At 35.6% G+C, this 18022-nt stretch overlaps 1 protein-coding gene across 2 annotated transcripts in view; it reads right to left on the bottom strand.

The window, feature by feature from the left end:
* Positions 1-6934: 6934 nt before the first annotated feature.
* The window catches only part of LOC101739843 (C-type lectin 37Da), a 91292-nt gene continuing 80204 nt past the window's right edge, over positions 6935-18022 (bottom strand). The window contains exons 5-7 of one of the 2 annotated variants that reach the window (XR_009974276.1): positions 10778-10886; positions 9502-9874; positions 6935-8199 (exon numbers count right to left, since the gene is read on the bottom strand). Coding sequence is in view for 1 of the 2 variants with exons in the window: in XM_038013974.2 (XP_037869902.1) it covers positions 9624-9874; positions 10778-10886 (360 nt within the window). In the remaining variant the exon portion in view is untranslated. Of the gene's footprint in view, positions 9875-10777; positions 10887-18022 lie in introns of both variants that reach the window. The other variant, XM_038013974.2, reaches the window with a different exon arrangement.

Below are 18022 nucleotides of genomic sequence, written 5' to 3'. Positions count from 1 at the left end.
GTAAATCTGGAGTGAAATGAAATGAAGATGATTAATCTGAGACATTAATCAACTGAGATGAAATTAAATGAAATGAGATGACATGATATGGGATGAAATATAATCTCAGTAAAATGGTGGTTATGGTGGTGGTATATACAACTGAGACTTTTTCACTGGGCTTTTTGGAAGATCCCGAGAAGCTACGTCCATCGGCTTTGCTTCATTTTCCCACATTTGTGCACTTTCACAGATATTAAACAGTTAATAAACCACCGTTATTACACATTTAAACCTGAAGAAAACAGACCTAAATAGACAAAATAAAACAAATCACAAAATTTCACTCCTCGCATTCCCGCCAAAAAGTGTCAACGCTTCCCGAAAATAAAGATAGGTGCTGCCAATGATTAAAAACTAAAAACAAAGATTGAGTTCTATTACTTGGAGAAAAATCATTTGCCAAACATTTTTTTTTTTTTTCTTTTTATAGCTTAGATGTGTGGACGAGCTCACAGCCCACCTGGTGTTAAGTGGTTACTGGAGCCCATAGACATCTACAACGTAAATGCGCCACACGCCTTGAGATATAGTTCTAAGGTCTCAGTATAGTCACAACGGCTGCCCCACCCTTCAAACCGAAACGCATTACTGCTTCACGGCAGAAATAGGCGGGGCGGTGGTACCTACCCGTGCGGACTCACAAGAGGTCCTACCACCAGTAATTACGCAAATTATAATTTTGCGGGTTTGATTTTTATTGCACGATGTTATTCCTTCACCGTGGAAGTCAATCGTGAACATTTGTTGAGTACGTATTTCATTAGAAAAATTGGTACCCACCTGCCAGCGATATTTGATAACCGAATCACAAACAATTGTTCGTGAGAATGCGTTTGAATTTTAGCGGTTTTGAAAAATGAATAGGTTCTCTCGTAAAAAAACTAAACCCAAAAGCAGTACGTTTCTATACTCCGTATGAAAGTGCACTGCAAATACAAAGGAAACTCAAAGCATGTTCACTCACATCCTCTGTGAGCGAGGTTTTTCTCTGTGGCAACCGATAAAAATGAAATGTAGTGTGCGCCATGCTCCGCTGCAAAAGCAAAAAGCGAGAAACGCGATTTGTACACCGTCAAATCACAGACCCACATATGTGTTTAAGTCCTTATTCGAGATATCAGAAACGTAGAGCCCGTGTGCTTAGTGCGAGTTTTTTAACTTCTCGATCGCGTAAAAGTTAACTCAAATTTGTATGGAGTTGGAACAGCGCCCCTAGCGGAAAACGAAGGGAAGCATACAGGGTGTTATTATTAAGCCGGTTTGTTTTATGTTTCCATTCACGAATGTCGGGCAATGCAAGTCAAAAATTTACATAAATGTGTTTGTGTCAACCTCAACCTCACCAGATGAGGAATATTCTTTTTTATGTAGCAGCAAACTATAGTTCAATTTCTACGTTAATGAGTATGAAACCGTAGATGTAGGTGTAAGTTGTAAATTTGTTGTTAGTGTAATTATAAATCGATGATTGAAATCATGAATTGTTCGCCATTGTCAAATATCAATCTAATTTACTTCTTAGTTTGGTAATACAAAAAATATAAATATAGTACTTAATAGTTGTGGAATGATTTCTTAAATTTAAGTTTGTTATTGGAAATAACTATTAAAGATATGAACATTATATTATATATAGTGGAAATATGTTTTTATCTAATTTCCGTAACTCTCTGTTGTAAAAAGGCCGTGGCGTTTTTCTTGCTTCCAAAACACACTAATCAAAGCCCCAAAGCCCCAAAATGCATTTCATTCTCGAAAATCCAGTCTCTTTTCGCCATTAATGCTCTTGCTGCACATCAAACACATTCAAACGCTTTAATTAAAATAAAAGAAGTCCTGATCAGGAATAACATCGTTGTTCCCATTTCATTTATACGTTGAGAGCTATATTTACCGCTTCGTACCCTTTTAGCTGTTCAGAGGGCGTAGCAGACACGATGACGTAGATACACTCAATGAACAGCGCCTTTGAAACGACAATATTGCCATACGATAGGTATTTGCATACATGGGAAATTATAATTTGCTTAAATAATGAAACAACAATAATTTTATTCGGGATAAAAATTACTTAGAAAATTAATAACAGTTTAAAAAAATCCAAAAACTCGCCTTTGTACCTTTGTTAGATTAACTGAAAAGTAAAAATTATAATTTTATATAAAAAAGTGTGTGTGTCCGCTCCGACGCACGACTGGAGTTTACTGGATATAAAAAATTAAACGAAACAATACGAGAAATAGTTCTATATTACGACAACACGATACACTACAGATTATTAACAAATTAACGAGACACAAAACAAACGACTAACAAATATATGAAAATACAATAATGAGAGAAACGCGCGATCAGTACGAGGCTTTGTGGCGGACTGCCGGCGCAGCAGCCCGGCGTCACCTGCGATAACGCGGCCGCGCGTTGGCTCCTGATTGGCGCGCGCACGCATCACGCAATCAGGAGCCAATCAGGCGCATAACGCATTTCGTGTGACATGCTAGTACGATTTTGGTCCCCATAATTTTCATACCCCGGGCCTATATATGTAAATCGATTCTAAAGGAGTAAACTCCAATAAAAAAAGAGTTAAAAAAAATTCATTGTATCGCTACGAATAAATAATTATTTATTCGTAATTGTATCGTAAAACGAGTGGGATGCTATTTGTCAATGATTCCAAATTTTCTTAATCGCTCTAGTTTTTTTTAAACTTATTTTCTAGTTTTCACTTCGGTTAGCTACGAAAGTGATTTTTTTGGGTTAAAAACCTATTAAACCTATTTTAAAAAACCTACTTTACCTAAAAAACTATTATTTATTTTATGCTTTTTAAATCTTTAACGATCGCAATAGTTTCATAGTTAGTAAGAATCACTGTAACATAAGTGACAACAGTTTACTTGGTCGTTCTGTGATATATTTCGTAATCTAGCCATTTCATCAAATGCATCAATATTACACAGAACTCTTCCTGTCGTCTTGAGCAATCAAGTTCTTCTATCCGATGTTCAGTTGTGTAATTATTTTCGCATTCAAGATTTTTACCAATTTGCTCAAAGTATCGCGGTATACCAACGCATTTGAATACAAAAATATAAGCGCCGTCTGGACTTTAATCCAATCGATTCATTTGATACGTGCTTCAAATATATTTCCTCTAACGATACCGATCGAAGGATTAAAATTTTACCAATAACTGAGCCAAAAACCTGACTGAAAATAAATGAAATGTAACTTATCCTGTATTAAATACGTGACCTGAATACTTTAATCCTCTTATGCAGTTGGATACACATTAACTTGATACGTTTGATTTCGCGTAGGTACGTTCGGATTTTCGTGTCAAAGAACGGTATTACGGTTTATTTTTTACAAAGTTGCAAAAGGTATCCATATAGCGTAAACAACAACAACAATATAGCAACACATTCTCAGAATTTGTAATCGTATCTGAATTAAAAGTTAATGTCGACTTTGTATCCGGGAAACGTTAATTTAATAACTTAAGTTATCGGAATTTGTAGAAGTAATCAAAATTTAATTTTTGGGAACCCATTCCAATAATTTCTGTGGGATTTGACCTCCGGCGTAGTCATAATAAAATATGTTCAATAGTGTCAGCTCAGTATTTAGAATGTCCTGTCTGTTGACAGTTTAAGGTTTGTGTCGATACGAACTTTAATAAAACCGTATTGATAATATTAATACCAAAATAGAGAAGGAATTAAAATTGCCCCATGATTTTACAAAACTCAGTTAACTGCAACTTTACTAGGAGTGATGTCCTTTGAGGCCAAAATAGTGGCTAGCCATATTTTATATACTACATAACAACATTTAGCTACATACGAGTATATGCTGTTAAAATTCTAAGATTTGTTTGTGATTAAAAAAAAATTTTTTTTTCATAAATCAAAGTGATAATTTATAAGTTTTTTTACGTTATTAATTTATGGCTTATGCCCAGCAACGGCGACTATGGGCGGAGCATGATGAAGATGATGACCGTTTCCTTAAATTTAATAAACGTCCCTAATAAATTAACTACTTTTTTAATGATCTCTAATTGGCGTGTACTTTTTTCAATAATCCATCAGCTAAAATAAAAAGAATCTAATTGTATAATCAAAATTGTTTTAAATTTACAAAGCTCCGTTTCAAGTATCCACATCGCAAAGCTCCTGATTACGGGTACGTGGGGTAGTAAAATGGGCAAACTTCAGCACAAGCCTGCCTAACGAGTGGAAAATGAGGTTGCTACATCAAAAGATTATAATTAGGAGCGCTGCATTAATACTCCTTTTAGTAGTCCGCCTTCATTTAGTTCTAAAACAATGGCCGGTTAATCACTTGAAAGATTACTCGATGGAAATCTGTATTTGAAGATCCGTCTTTGTTTCGTATTTATTAGTAAGTTGGTGGTACTTGGGATTACGACCGAGTCTGGTCGCAGAGTTGTGAATATTTTTTTATCCTACCTTTACTAATAACCTTGAGAGGCTATTTCAGCTTCTCCTTGATGTGTAGGTGAGTTCACGGGGCTCAAACAGGAATGTTGCTAACACTGGCCCTAGCAAAAGCAGTGCTTCGCAGAATCTACTACCGGATCGGAAACCCCACCCATTGAGAAGATCCGGCGAGAAACTCAGTGGGCTGTGTCTATGGGTTAATTTACTCGTCGAGCCCTTCATCGCAAGCGACGGATTCGAGGGGTATGGTAACCGGCTTATGAAGAGTTTTATTTGGCTCTACTTATAGCCGGCCACGCCTCACTATGATTGTCGTTAAATGTTAAAAATTGCGTCTCATCTATTACGTACGTTATTGCTACTGTGATATATCCTCAAATCAGATACGGTTATCTGCTTGACCCCTCTCGTACGCTCTAGGAACTCTCAATGATGAAGAGAAGGCAGAATTAACAGCTGTATACTCCAAGCTACTGAATACGCAATACTCAATTCGTGGATCTTGAACACATCAAGATAGTCAACAGGAAAGTCGAGTACAGAGACTTCATCTTACTTCCCAATACATTGACAGAACTAAAAAAATATCAAAAGGCCACAACTGGTGAAGCACTTGATTTTGACAACATATTTTAACGTTTCAAGATTACTATCTACTTGTCCAACACATTGTAACGTTGACCATTGTCTGTAATGGCGCCATGTCGAACTGCATGTTTCTCTCAGTCCAAAAAGCCTGGTAGGTATATTGAAAAACCGTTTTTAAAAATACAGAATCAATTTTGTGTATTATTGTAGGTAATTGTGTATTATTAAAAATAACCGAGGTAAAGTTGTATCAAAGCTTATACCTATGTATCGATACTCTTGTATACAAAATACTTTATTTCAATACATGGTAGAATGATAACCTCAGAGTTTTTTTACTGGTGGTAGGACCTCCTGTGAGTCCGCACGGGTAGGTACCACCACCCTGCCTATTTCTGCCGTGAAGCAGTAATGCGTTTCGGTTTGAACGGTGGGGCAGCCGTTGTAATTATACTGAGATCTTAGAACCTATATCTCAGAAGAAAACAGTGGGACGAGATTCATATCATTCAAATAGTGATGATGAACTCGTGATGCTAAAAGCGTGTCTTCAAAATGATTTGCATTAATATTTGATCCGCCATTTTTTAAGTACCAGAATTTGGCAAACGATGCAATTAAAAAAAAAGTTTCTTTCATGTCATACTAGTACTAGTAACGAAGTAGTTTTGGCGTCATTTGCGGACTAAATTTAGTATTCTAAATAATACATAAATCGGTTCTCATCACTAAGCACAACGACTATATAATTTGCTCCTATTACGGACGTCTAAAAATATTGAATGCCTCATTTTCCGTAAGTTCATTCACCTTGCGAAATTTGTTGTTCGTAAACATTTCGAAATTCGAAGTGGATGTTTCTCGAATAAGTCATATTATGTTCATCACTTTTTAACAACGACTTTATAGCTAAAAATCTTTAATTATAATTCAACCAGAAGTACTTATAAAGTATTAAGTTGGTTTTGTGTAATAAATTGATTAATAAATATATTTAATCGAGTGAAACAATTTGATTAGACTCTAAAATGTATTTTTTTTATGTATGTGACATTAAAAACACCTGGTGAATTTACTAACCTATTTATTTGCAGATTTAAAATCTTGTATTGCATCTGAAAATTTCTTGCTTGCAGTTAAAAAGATGTTATTTTTATGAATAAAGAAACTCAAAACTAAAAGATTCATGTAAACTTTATTTTTGTACTTACAATTATTTACATTTACATCTAAGGTAACTTTTTACTTAAGAAAATTAAATTAAAACGTGGATAATATCATCGATTATAATCAATAAGTCAACGATTAAACTTTTTTTTTTCACTAACCCGGGACAAGCAAGGAATATTAGAAAAAATAAAAAGTGTGTGTGTCCGCTCCGACGCACGACTGGAGTTTACTGGATATAAAAAATTAAACGAAACAATACGAGAAATAGTTCTATATTACGACAACACGATACACTACAGATTATTAACAAATTAACGAGACACAAAACAAACGACTAACAAATATATGAAAATACAATAATGAGAGAAACGCGCGATCAGTACGAGGCTTTGTGGCGGACTGCCGGCGCAGCAGCCCGGCGTCACCTGCGATAACGCGGCCGCGCGTTGGCTCCTGATTGGCGCGCGCACGCATCACGCAATCAGGAGCCAATCAGGCGCATAACGCATTTCGTGTGACATGCTAGTACGATTTTGGTCCCCATAATTTTCATACCCCGGGCCTATATATGTAAATCGATTCTAAAGGAGTAAACTCCAATAAACTCCAAAAAGTCTATTGATTTTCAATAATATCCGCGTATTAATTTAATGTTTTACTCTCTATTTTTGACTATGGACACGAAAAGTGTCGTTTGAGGCAAGGCTCAAAAGATATTTAGGCAGTGATTGCTGACAAGTCCACATTAAACGCAAAGGTTGAAATAAAAAAATAAATACACCTAAACTTACTTACAAGTCTTGAAATTTGCTGGTGAAAATATTTTCTATAATACAATCAAATGAGTATTTCACTTAAAAACTACACCATTTACACATAATCGAAATTATTATGTTTATTTATGGTATGAATTACGTTTTTGGGAGAAATTGGTTGTTTTTGTTTTAAATTTTCTCCTAAAAGCATTAATTTATTTAACGTAATTTTCGATGCATGCACACACGTAAAAAAACATTGCAATAGTAGTCTAGCTATCGGAATATTTAGGTATGGTATATATTAAGCTGTAATTATGTAACCAGAAAGACAATTCATAATGTTTTAATTGTTATAGGTTTATAAGGACTAATAAATGCGACAAAAACTTCGCTTTTATTTCGTTATGTGATTTAAAACATGGTATGTTCTAAATTTTTAAACTGCTTGCACAAAATCGTGCTTCATAACAGAAAATAAAAGTTATTTTGGAGTTTTGTGTCTAGAAACTACGATCTTTTAAAATCAAACTGTGGTATTACTATACAACATGAAGTAAGAAATATTAAAATTGTATTTGCTTGTTAAATAAATTTGGCCCCAAATACTCCTTAGTATCACCAAATTGCTTATTTTTATTTATTCATATATTTGGATTGGTATTTTGAATACTAGTTAGTATACTTATCCGTAAATTATAATGATAATATCGGGAGTTAATTTCATGTCTAGATTCCCCCTTCCCTTTCCTACCGCTCGCTTCCCTCATGGTAGGAGCTGAATTCATTCATGGTTTTTCCCGAGGTTCATGAAATGTCAGACTTTTTTCAAACGAGGTTCGAAAATAATCTTGAACGGTAAACAGCGGTCGGTCATTTTATTTACAACTAGCTGACCCGGCAGACTTCGTCGTGCCTCAACCGATAAATAAAAGACCTAAACTTTTGTATAAAATAAACTTAAAACAAACAAAAGGAATGCGTCCAACGGGGGACACATCAAAGGGAAAACGAAATTGTTATTTTTATTTAATTCCGAGCATTTTCATATTTATCTGCCTTTTAAACCTTCTCTGGACTTCCACAAATAATTCAAGACCAAAATTAGCCAAATCGGCCCAGCCGTTCTCGAGTTTTAGCGAGACTAACGAACAGCAATTCATTTTTATATATAACTAGTCAGGTCATAAGTATTGTCACACAGTAAAAACTTTTCTTTTAGAATGCTGGCCACAAAAAAGTTTATTGAATTCGAATTTCGAATTGTTCCTGAAAATAAAAATGTATACTTTTAGAATTTTACTCATTTTTAAATATGGAGTGGACGCTTAAAGAAGACCGTGTTGCAGTTATTGCGTTGCATCGTTGCGGTTACGCGCCAATTCAAATTTTTAACATACTGAAAAATTTGAATATAACCAAAAGATTCGTTTATCGTACCATCAAACGATACAATGAAGACTCTAGTGTAGATGACAGGTCAAGAAGTGGTTGCCCTCGGTCTGTTAGGACTCCAGCAGTGATAATAGCTGTGAAGGCGAGAATTCAAAGAAATCCCAAACGTAAGCAGAAACCGTTGGCCCTTCAGATGGGGTTAAGCAGAAACACGATGAAAAGGGTGTTAAATGAAGACTTAGGGCTTCGGGCATATCGAAGAAAAACAGGACATCGTTTGAATGCTCGTCTAATGGACCTGAGACTGAAGAGATGCCGCGCTTTGTTGAAACGGTACGCGGGAAAAAAAGATCGGGAAATTCTTTTTTCGGATGAAAAAATTTTTACCGTAGAAGAGAGCTACAACAAACAAAATGATAAGGTGTACGCACACAGTAGTGAAGAAGCGAGCAACCGTATTCCGCGTGTCCAACGAGGTCATTTTCCATCCTCGCTCATGGTATGGTTGGGAGTTTCTTATTGGGGCTTAACAGAGGTACATTTTTGTGAGAAAGGTGTAAAAACGAATGCAGTTGTGTATCAAAATACAGTCCTGACGAACCTAGTGGAACCTGTTTCTCATACCATGTTCAATAACAGGCACTGGGTATTCCAACAAGATTCGGCGCCAGCTCATAGAGCGAAGAGCACACAAGACTGGCTGGCGGCGCGTGAAATCGACTTCATCCGGCACGAAGACTGGCCCTCCTCCAGTCCAGATTTGAATCCGTTAGATTACAAGATATGGCAACACTTGGAGGAAAAGGCGTGCTCAAAGCCTCATCCCAATTTCGAGTCACTCAAGACATCCTTGATTAAGGCAGCCGCCGATATTGACATGGACCTCGTTCGTGCTGCGATAGACGACTGGCCGCGCAGATTGAAGGCCTGTATTCAAAATCACGGAGGTCATTTTGAATAAACTTTAGTGTCATAAGAATCTATGTTTTGTTAAGTTCATTTTGGTATATGAATGGTTACATAATGAATAAACTTGTTTCAATTATTTTACATTAAACATGTGACAGAATTTATGACCTGACTAGGTATATATAAGATTTGGGGAGTAATCTAATGTACTTATTCTGCCATTGAATCACGTATACTAGCTAGCTGTTATCTTTGATGTTACGAATTTACATAATTAATATATTTGAATCGTTCATCAATCTGATCGGACTTCGCAAATGAAGTATGTTTCGAACGAACAAGGGGAATCGTTCCATTTGAGGCCTTTATCGTCTCTGTTCCATAGTTCCAAGCAGTTCTCTTCTTCGCCATTTTCGTATCTGAAGTTGTTCGGCTCTCCGGCGTTCCAATTGACAAAGGTAAGCGGCCTGCCGTTCGCCATCCAAAAGAAATTTCCTTCTTCAGCTAAATCAGTGCCCGACGTCCAGAAATGTTCGCGACCGTAACCTGAAAAAGCAATGTGAATAATTAATTATCTTTTTTTCCTATTCTTATTCTTTTCTGTCATAACTGAGTTGGATATTTTTACTTGTAAGTTAGTAACGTTTATAAAAATGTTCAAGAGCATCCTCTGCGTTAATGTAGGTTAGTAGTGTAATTGTTTAATTGTATATTGTGGATAAAATTATTTCCTTACATTATAAGTTTTTTTTTTTATTGCCCTTGAAGGCAGACGAGCATACGGCTCACCTGATGGTGAGTGGTTACCGTCGCCCATGGACTTCAGCAATGCCAGGGGCAGAGCCAAGCCGCTGCCTATCGCTTAATACTCTCCACAAGCCTCTTTTAAAGAAGGACATGTCATAGCGCTTTAGTTAAATTAGTTTTCGTTATCGTGTTGTTTTGTCGTATAGTTGTAAGAAACATTGTGTACAAATTCAGCACTTTGTCTTGTTTAGTCGTGCGCACATGGCTTATGTTGCAAGACAGATTTTGTTTCTTTTCACTTGTGTTTTTTATGTATTTTTTTAGCTTGTGATGTATATTGTGTGCCCAATAAATAAAAAAATCATAAAAAAACAAAAAAACACATTACCAATAAGCTACAAAACGTGAACTCTGGTAAGCACGTTGATGTTACGTAAACTTGACTTCCAGGAAAACATAAAACATGGAGGTGGTACTCAATTTGGAAACGGAAGCCAGATTGACTTTGAGTTCGTCCGAATAGTTATTTTGAATTGAAATCTTATTAACGCTGCACCATTAATATTTGAAACAAATTTTATAACGAATTTGATAAAACTGAAATAGTCCTGATCAAATTGACTTGTTCGCATACGACAACTGAAATATTGTGGTCAAAAATGCATCTACAGAACGTGTAAAATTTCTGGAAATATATTATACCTGAGTCCTTAACGTATTGCTCCAGTTTATCGTTTTCCTGTTGCGATGATATGGAAGCGAGGTGCATCCCATGGAACCTGCAGTATTGCTGGGCTTTGAACCAATTAGCCTGAAATAAACCAGAAAAAAAAGATATTTTTGTAATCTAAATATGCCTTTCCCAAAGTAATCGTTACAGAGTAAAGTTCATATCATTTCATATGTGTTTTGTTCTTAGTTTGAACTAAAAAAACAACAAGTCCACGTGGCAAATTGTTTTTTTTTTAATTTAAAATTTAAAGTCGCGTAAAATATCATGTTTGGGATACTTTAAAGTATGTTCGTTATTAAAGTTATTAAAGCTATACCAATAGAGAAATATAAGATTAGAAGACAAACATAAGAAGGATTGCCTTTATAAGTTCATTAAAATAAAATTACAATAAATTTATTTTGATTGTTATTTCCTATCATCTGTTGGCCCATATATCGCCAGCGCGTTGATTTTAAAAATAAAAATGAGCAGTGTCATATTGTTATGGCGTCTGTGGGTTACTATGAGCTGTGGTCTGCTCTGTCAGTCTAACTACTAAGACAATGAGTGTTAAAATACATACATATATAATTTTGATAAATCTCTTATATTTGTATAGTCTAAGAAGCTTTCAAGCTGTGTCGATAATAAGGATACTCAGTTGGAAACCTCGACGATTCAATATTTATTTTCATGTCATTAGTAAATAAAATTTCTATGTAATATAATTTACACAGTTTATTTGACCTTACGATAATGATGTCAATCATATAAAACGTATGGGAATATACATAAAGGTGTATATACGAAAACAGACATTCATTTATACCAGTATAAATATTATACCTGTAAAGCAGTACCCTATAGTAGTAGTATAGTTTTTATTGCTTTAATGAGCCAGACCTCACGACTCACCTAGTGTGAAGTGGTTACCAGAGCCTATGAATTTATTAAACTGGGTAATTTACTGATGGTGGGACGTCTCGCGAGTCCGCACAGGTAGGTACCGCCACCCCGCCTATTTCTGCCATGAAGCAGTAATACGTTTCGGTTTGAAGGGTGGTGCAGCATGTGTAGGGGGGGGGGGCTGTACGTTGCAGATATCTATGGGCTCCGGTAGACTCTTAACATCAGGTGGAGTGTGAGTTTATCCATCTGCCTTAAGACATGAAAGCCAAATCTCTATTGAATACCGACTATCCCCCCTTTAAACCTAATGCATGTGTCCTTGTCGCAAATCAGTCATGCGTAAAGTCTGTTTTTATTAGATCGACCGGTACACATGTAATAGGATCTATAAAACTGAATTTCATTATCAACCTTGGCGATTGCATGTCATATAATGAGAAAACACAACAACTTGTCTCATCGGGCTGCGTATTTGACGTCACTTCCTTTCACTCGATGACGAATTCCACGACATATCCGTTTTCCAATTTACCTAGAGCCTATATTAATGGTCTTGGTCATAGCTAGCATAATAGGTAGTCGAGAAACTTGATTCAATTGGTGGCGATAAATATACGGGCTTGCATTTTCATGCAATATGGCCACAGTTTAAGACAGGAACAGTAAGCTTAGGAATTAGAAACGTACGTACGTAAGGTTACGTAAGGCAATAGGTTTTTTTTGGTTCAGGAGAGAGCAGCGAGATTTTAGGCTACACTTTGAGAGCGGTAACCATATTGTAGTCAGACCGACTCACACCCCCTATTGCTTGACGACTAGTAGTGCCTTAGTCGCATGAGATATGTTTTGCTACGTCAGGTATTTGACAGGCAAGAATTTTCAGGAGACTCAGAAACCAGAGGTCGTATATACATAATAATATGTATACTGTGATCGGTAGCCAGACACACTATTATTATCATAGACATATACAGTTTACGAAGAAAGCAATGTTTTGTTAAATAAAGTATTTGATCTATTCTACGTATCACAGTTAGAATCAGGTAACGCACAATGTCAATGGTCCCGCATGACCTTTCGCAAGTTCACTAAAATTATTAGGTATATATAAATACGAATTTACTACGAAAGGTGTTCGACCTTTTAGCATAGTAAATGTTGAGCTAGTGCGTTAATACATATATTTTAGGGAATATTCTTCTCACATGAAATTCTGTATTATGGCAAGCAATGGTGTGAGTGGTGTAATGTACTTTTTTTGTGAACACCCATATAAATTACTATATTTTATTTATTTCAAAATATACTAGAATATTTCAGTAATTTTGGACAACACAAATCTTTTTCTTCTACCCACTGCGTCTCCGTTGTGATTTGTAGGGTAGGACAAATATTCCTACAAATCGAATAATGACTTCAACTCAAATGTGCAAGTGGTTGGCAGAGTAACATGGTTCCTTATTATTACTCCTCTTCCTCCTTCTTCAGCCGATTGCTCATTGTTAGGCATCGTGATGCTGCAGCCTGTGACTTTTTTGTAATTTTTAGCGAATTATATCGGTCAGTTGCACAAAAGTGCGTGGCTCAATTTCGTGTCCAGATGCCCGGACACTTGGTCACTCCATCTTTTTATTACTTTACAATTTTTTTATTACAACTTTTTATTATTATTATCTTATTATTACAAGCGTTCTTTTTTGTATAATGTTCTCCATCCATGTAAATATCGTTTGCTTGCCTTCTTTTGCTTGATAACAATCAACTTTTGTGTTTCGTTGTTATGTTCTATATTACTCTTACTTAATATGGATCTATGGTATGTGCCGCATAGATCGTAGGTCTACTCTCCTATGAGTATAATTCGAAGTAAGACAATGTCGCGGCCTCTGTGCAGAGTGAGTTACGTCGAAGGCGCATGAGTCACATTAAATTTATAGAAAGAGAGAGGCTGCAAGGTCGGGAGTAATATAGAGATCTCATTTCGAAGGTCAAGATCCACTCTGTGTCACCAAGGCAGAAGAGAATGTAAAAACACTGTGTGATTTTACTAAAGACTGCTGCTGACACATATTTTAAATTTTTTTTGAATAAACAATATAATTTTGTATGTGTTTTGCTCCTCGTAGTTATTTACATGTCCAATGTACCAACTAGATCTGCATGGACGGTAGCTGTCACAAGCGACGTCGTTGATTGAAAAAAAACCTATCTCATTATGGTCGTTTCTGGAACTCACGTAACAAGTACCTGGTTTTTAAAATGCGGAAAACATCTTAGCAGTTTTACATGTACTATGTCTGTTATGGTGTACGTTTGCGTATTTATGAGCGGCGGACGGCTAAGTTAGATTTAGGTGACTAGAAAGTTTTATCGTCAAATAATAAACAGAAGATGTAAATGACGTTACGTGATGTCACAATAATTACAGCGGCAGTGCGAAAGAGACAGCAAGATCTACTTTTTTTTTTTTTTTTCCTACCTAAGCTGATGACAGCCTTAGGGGCTATTTCAGCGTAACCCTAACGTTTGTAGGTGAGCTCACGGGGCTCAAACCTGATGACGTTGCTAACACGAACCCTAGCAAGAGCCGTGCTTCGCAGAATCTACCACCGGATCGGAAACGCGACCCACTGAGAAGATCCGGCGAGAAACTCAGTGGGCTGTGTCTGAGAGTTAATTTACTCGTCGAACCCGTCGCTTGCGACGAAGGGCTCGAACGGTGACCGGTGCTTGAAGTACCTAAAAGCACCGTTAGTGGATCGGGAGGATCCGAGATGACGTGTTTTGGGCGATGTCGACTGCTTTCCATTCTGTCCGCAGGATCGGGAATGTAGTTACCGGCGGCCACGATGAGAGGGTTCTCGTGTCGTGCCGCTTTATCGAAGTGGCAAGATCTACTAGAGACATAACTGACTTGAAAATTGGCTATGTTATTTTGCAATAGATTTTCGTGATTTTTTTAAAATTTATTTAACATTATTTTGTGTAATATGTATATATTTGTAAGTAGCCTCTGTGGTTAATGTATTATTATCATGTGATTACAATGGATTGTGTGACCACCATGGTTGTTTGCTTAAACAGCGGTAGTCGTTGCCAAGCAACGTTCAATATTTCACATGCAAGACGCATACATAATTGTTTGGATAATCTCATAATAAATTTACGAATAGGTACTTAAGCTGGTTGGCTTTAAACAGACATTCTTATGGCATGAGTTAGCAGATTCTTTGTTAATGTGAAGCTCACTTTCCCTGTCACTAAAACAAGTTTGAATAAATGTTATTAATTTTTAGGTACTTGACTTCACTGTTTATTGCTTAATTCGTAGAATAAATTACTTATTTAAATAGTATGATTATTTAAAAAAAAACGGATTCATCAAAATTAAATATACCGAAAGTTGCAAAACTGCCATGAAAATCAGATAAATTGGTCTTTGTCATTTGCAGATTAGTAGTGTAATGTGCTGAGTCTCAAACCCGCGACAGCTGAGGGACCTCGCTTAGGTTTCATACCAAATTTTTTTGATACAAGCTTAAATGCATGATTTAAGAATGTTATTATTTAAAAAAAAAAAAAATTTCATATATGGATGGACGAGCTCACACCCCATTTGCTGTTAAGTGGTTACCAAAGCCCATAGACATCTACTACGTAGATACCGCCACCCACCTTGGGATATGAATTCTAAGGTCTCGGTATAGTTACAACGGCTGCCCCACCCTTCAAACCGAAACGCATTATCGCTTCACGGCAGAAATAGGCAGAGCAGAAATAGAATTTTAAATGCACTAAATACGTACACGATCTGTAGGCTTAGTGCGAGTTTCAAAAATCGAATCGAATGACTCGCATCGAGTGTACGCTCTTCACGGTGAAACGTGCGGAGCTCTGAGTGCAAGTTACTTGATTTGCAGGACGTTTATTCATCTTGAGAAGCGATAATTTTTTCTTTTATATTGGTAGCACGCAAGGGTTTTTTTAAGGCGTTTAATTGAAATGCCAAGCTTTCTAACGATATTTATAATTATTCGGGTAATGGGTAATGTACCTGTGCTTAGTGCGAGTTTTTTTAATTACTCAGTCGATGTTAATGATATGTTTAATTTGTGTGAGGTTGTATCAGTGCCACCTAGTGGTAAGCTTATGAATCTCATTTTGTGGGAGAGAGAAGGTTTGTTAATGTTGCTGTCTCATGTATCGAATAGCTTTACCGAAGTGAGCCTCTCGATTATTGTATGTGCGAGTGCGAGTTGCAAATTAATGGATTTTGAGAGTATTTCTTCACTTTCAAGCAAGTTAAGTAGTCACTAAAAATTTTGCCGTGAAACCAATACAATATCAAGATTTTTTCTTTCGTTTTTAATAATAATGTTGTTTTTTAAGGTTTTATCTATTCTAATGGTTTATACACATATATTTTTTCGGTTAGAAAATTTTATAGACGTCTAGCTAGTTGTAAATACATATTAATTCTTTGCTTTTTCATTTAATTCTTATTAAATCATTGCTTTTTTTTAAAGAGTTGTTTGATGAGAGAGAGAGAGTGAGATAGAGTTGTTTTTTTTTTATTGCTTAGATGGATGGACGAGCTCACAGCCCACCTGATGTTAAGTGGTTACTGGAGCCCATAGACATCTACAACGTAAATGCGCCACCCACCTCGAGATATAAGTTCTAAGGTCTCAGTATAGTTACAACGGCTACCCCACCCTTCGAACCGAAACGCATTACTGCTTCACGGCGGAAATAGGCGGGGTGGTGGTACCTACCCGTGTGGACTCCCAAGAGGTCCTACCACCAGTGAAAGAGTATTCTTTATTGTACACAAAATGAATAAATATTGTGAAACATTCTTTCTTGGTTTTATTGCTAAGAGTGATCTCTTCCAGACAACCATTAGATGGGCAAGAATAATTTCGAAATGAATTGCACACTGTGTACCTATCTATTATAGAAATATATACACATACGCACATACACACGCACACACACACACACGCGCGCGCAATATACATATTTACAGGTACATACGTACAGATTTATATTTATAAATTATATAGAAATTTGAACAATGTAATAATAATTTTGCTTCTTTACACATTTATAAATAAGGATGGATGCTCGTAATAATTTTAGTATATTTAGGCCACCTAATGAAGATCATCAACACTATTACCGTAAATACAATCATTTTATAAACGTTCAACGGGTAAATGATTAAACCTATGTAAAACATAATTTCTTAATTAAAAAAAGCTGAAATAATTACCTATTCCAAGATTAATTATGTTAAGTATGTCTAAATATGTAATTACAATTAAATAAATTCTATAATAAACTTCTAATTCTAATACTTCTATTAAAGTTACTAAAAAAATATGTTTATGCTGGGCAGTTTTCGTGTATTTTAAAGGTTACGCCATTACGGCAAAGTTTGTTTACGAAATTGCACCCTTTGAATGGAAGTGGTATAACTAAAAAATTTAAGATTAGTTTTATATTTCAAAACACTTATGTATTATTGTTAAGAACCTACATTTTAAGTAGGTAATACGTGGAGCAAAAATGTTGTACTCCTTTTTACGAAAATTGCGCGGACGGAGAAGTATGAAATTTCCCACACTTATAGAAAATATAGAGAAGTAGTGCAGATTGCTAATATTTTTTTTTTAATTGTTCATAAACAATAAAGAAATAAACTAAATGAATAAAAAAACCTTACACACATTACCATGTATTTGACACACACACACACACACACATGCATTTATACTTTTTTGTTTATTGATTTATCAATCTGTGGTCAAATTGAGAATAGATTTTTTGTCTTTAATATTATTTTTCTATAATGTAGCCTTGGCGACATAGAGCAATGATTATTATAGAAATGATGATAATAGAAAGGTGACAATAGAACTATAATAATGTTCAAACTTAAAATTTAAATAAATTATGGTCAAATTTCGATTACTGGACTACCATTAGTAGATAATAATAAAATCATTTATTGCCTTTCACACAGATTTAGATTATTACAGGCAGCCTACAAGGAAACAACAAAAAAACAAAACACTATTATATCATTTCTAGCAAGCAGCTCAACATTTGCACTTGTATATTATTAATAGGAATTTTATTAAGAATATTGACAATTTATGAGGAATTTGACAAGTACGGATTAGTTATAGATATATGTAGTTACATATTGTAAATTAAATTAGTTTTATAAGTGCAATAAAAAATAATTTAAATGATAAAATGATAAAGCCATACCTTTTTCCAATGTGACGATTAGAGGGTATCCTATTATTCTTTTC

The sequence above is a fragment of the Bombyx mori genome, chromosome 11 (genome assembly GCF_030269925.1).
Source record: "Bombyx mori chromosome 11, ASM3026992v2".
Taxonomy (NCBI): Eukaryota; Metazoa; Arthropoda; class Insecta; order Lepidoptera; family Bombycidae; genus Bombyx; species Bombyx mori.
This window is presented reverse-complemented; position numbering and strand designations above follow the sequence as displayed.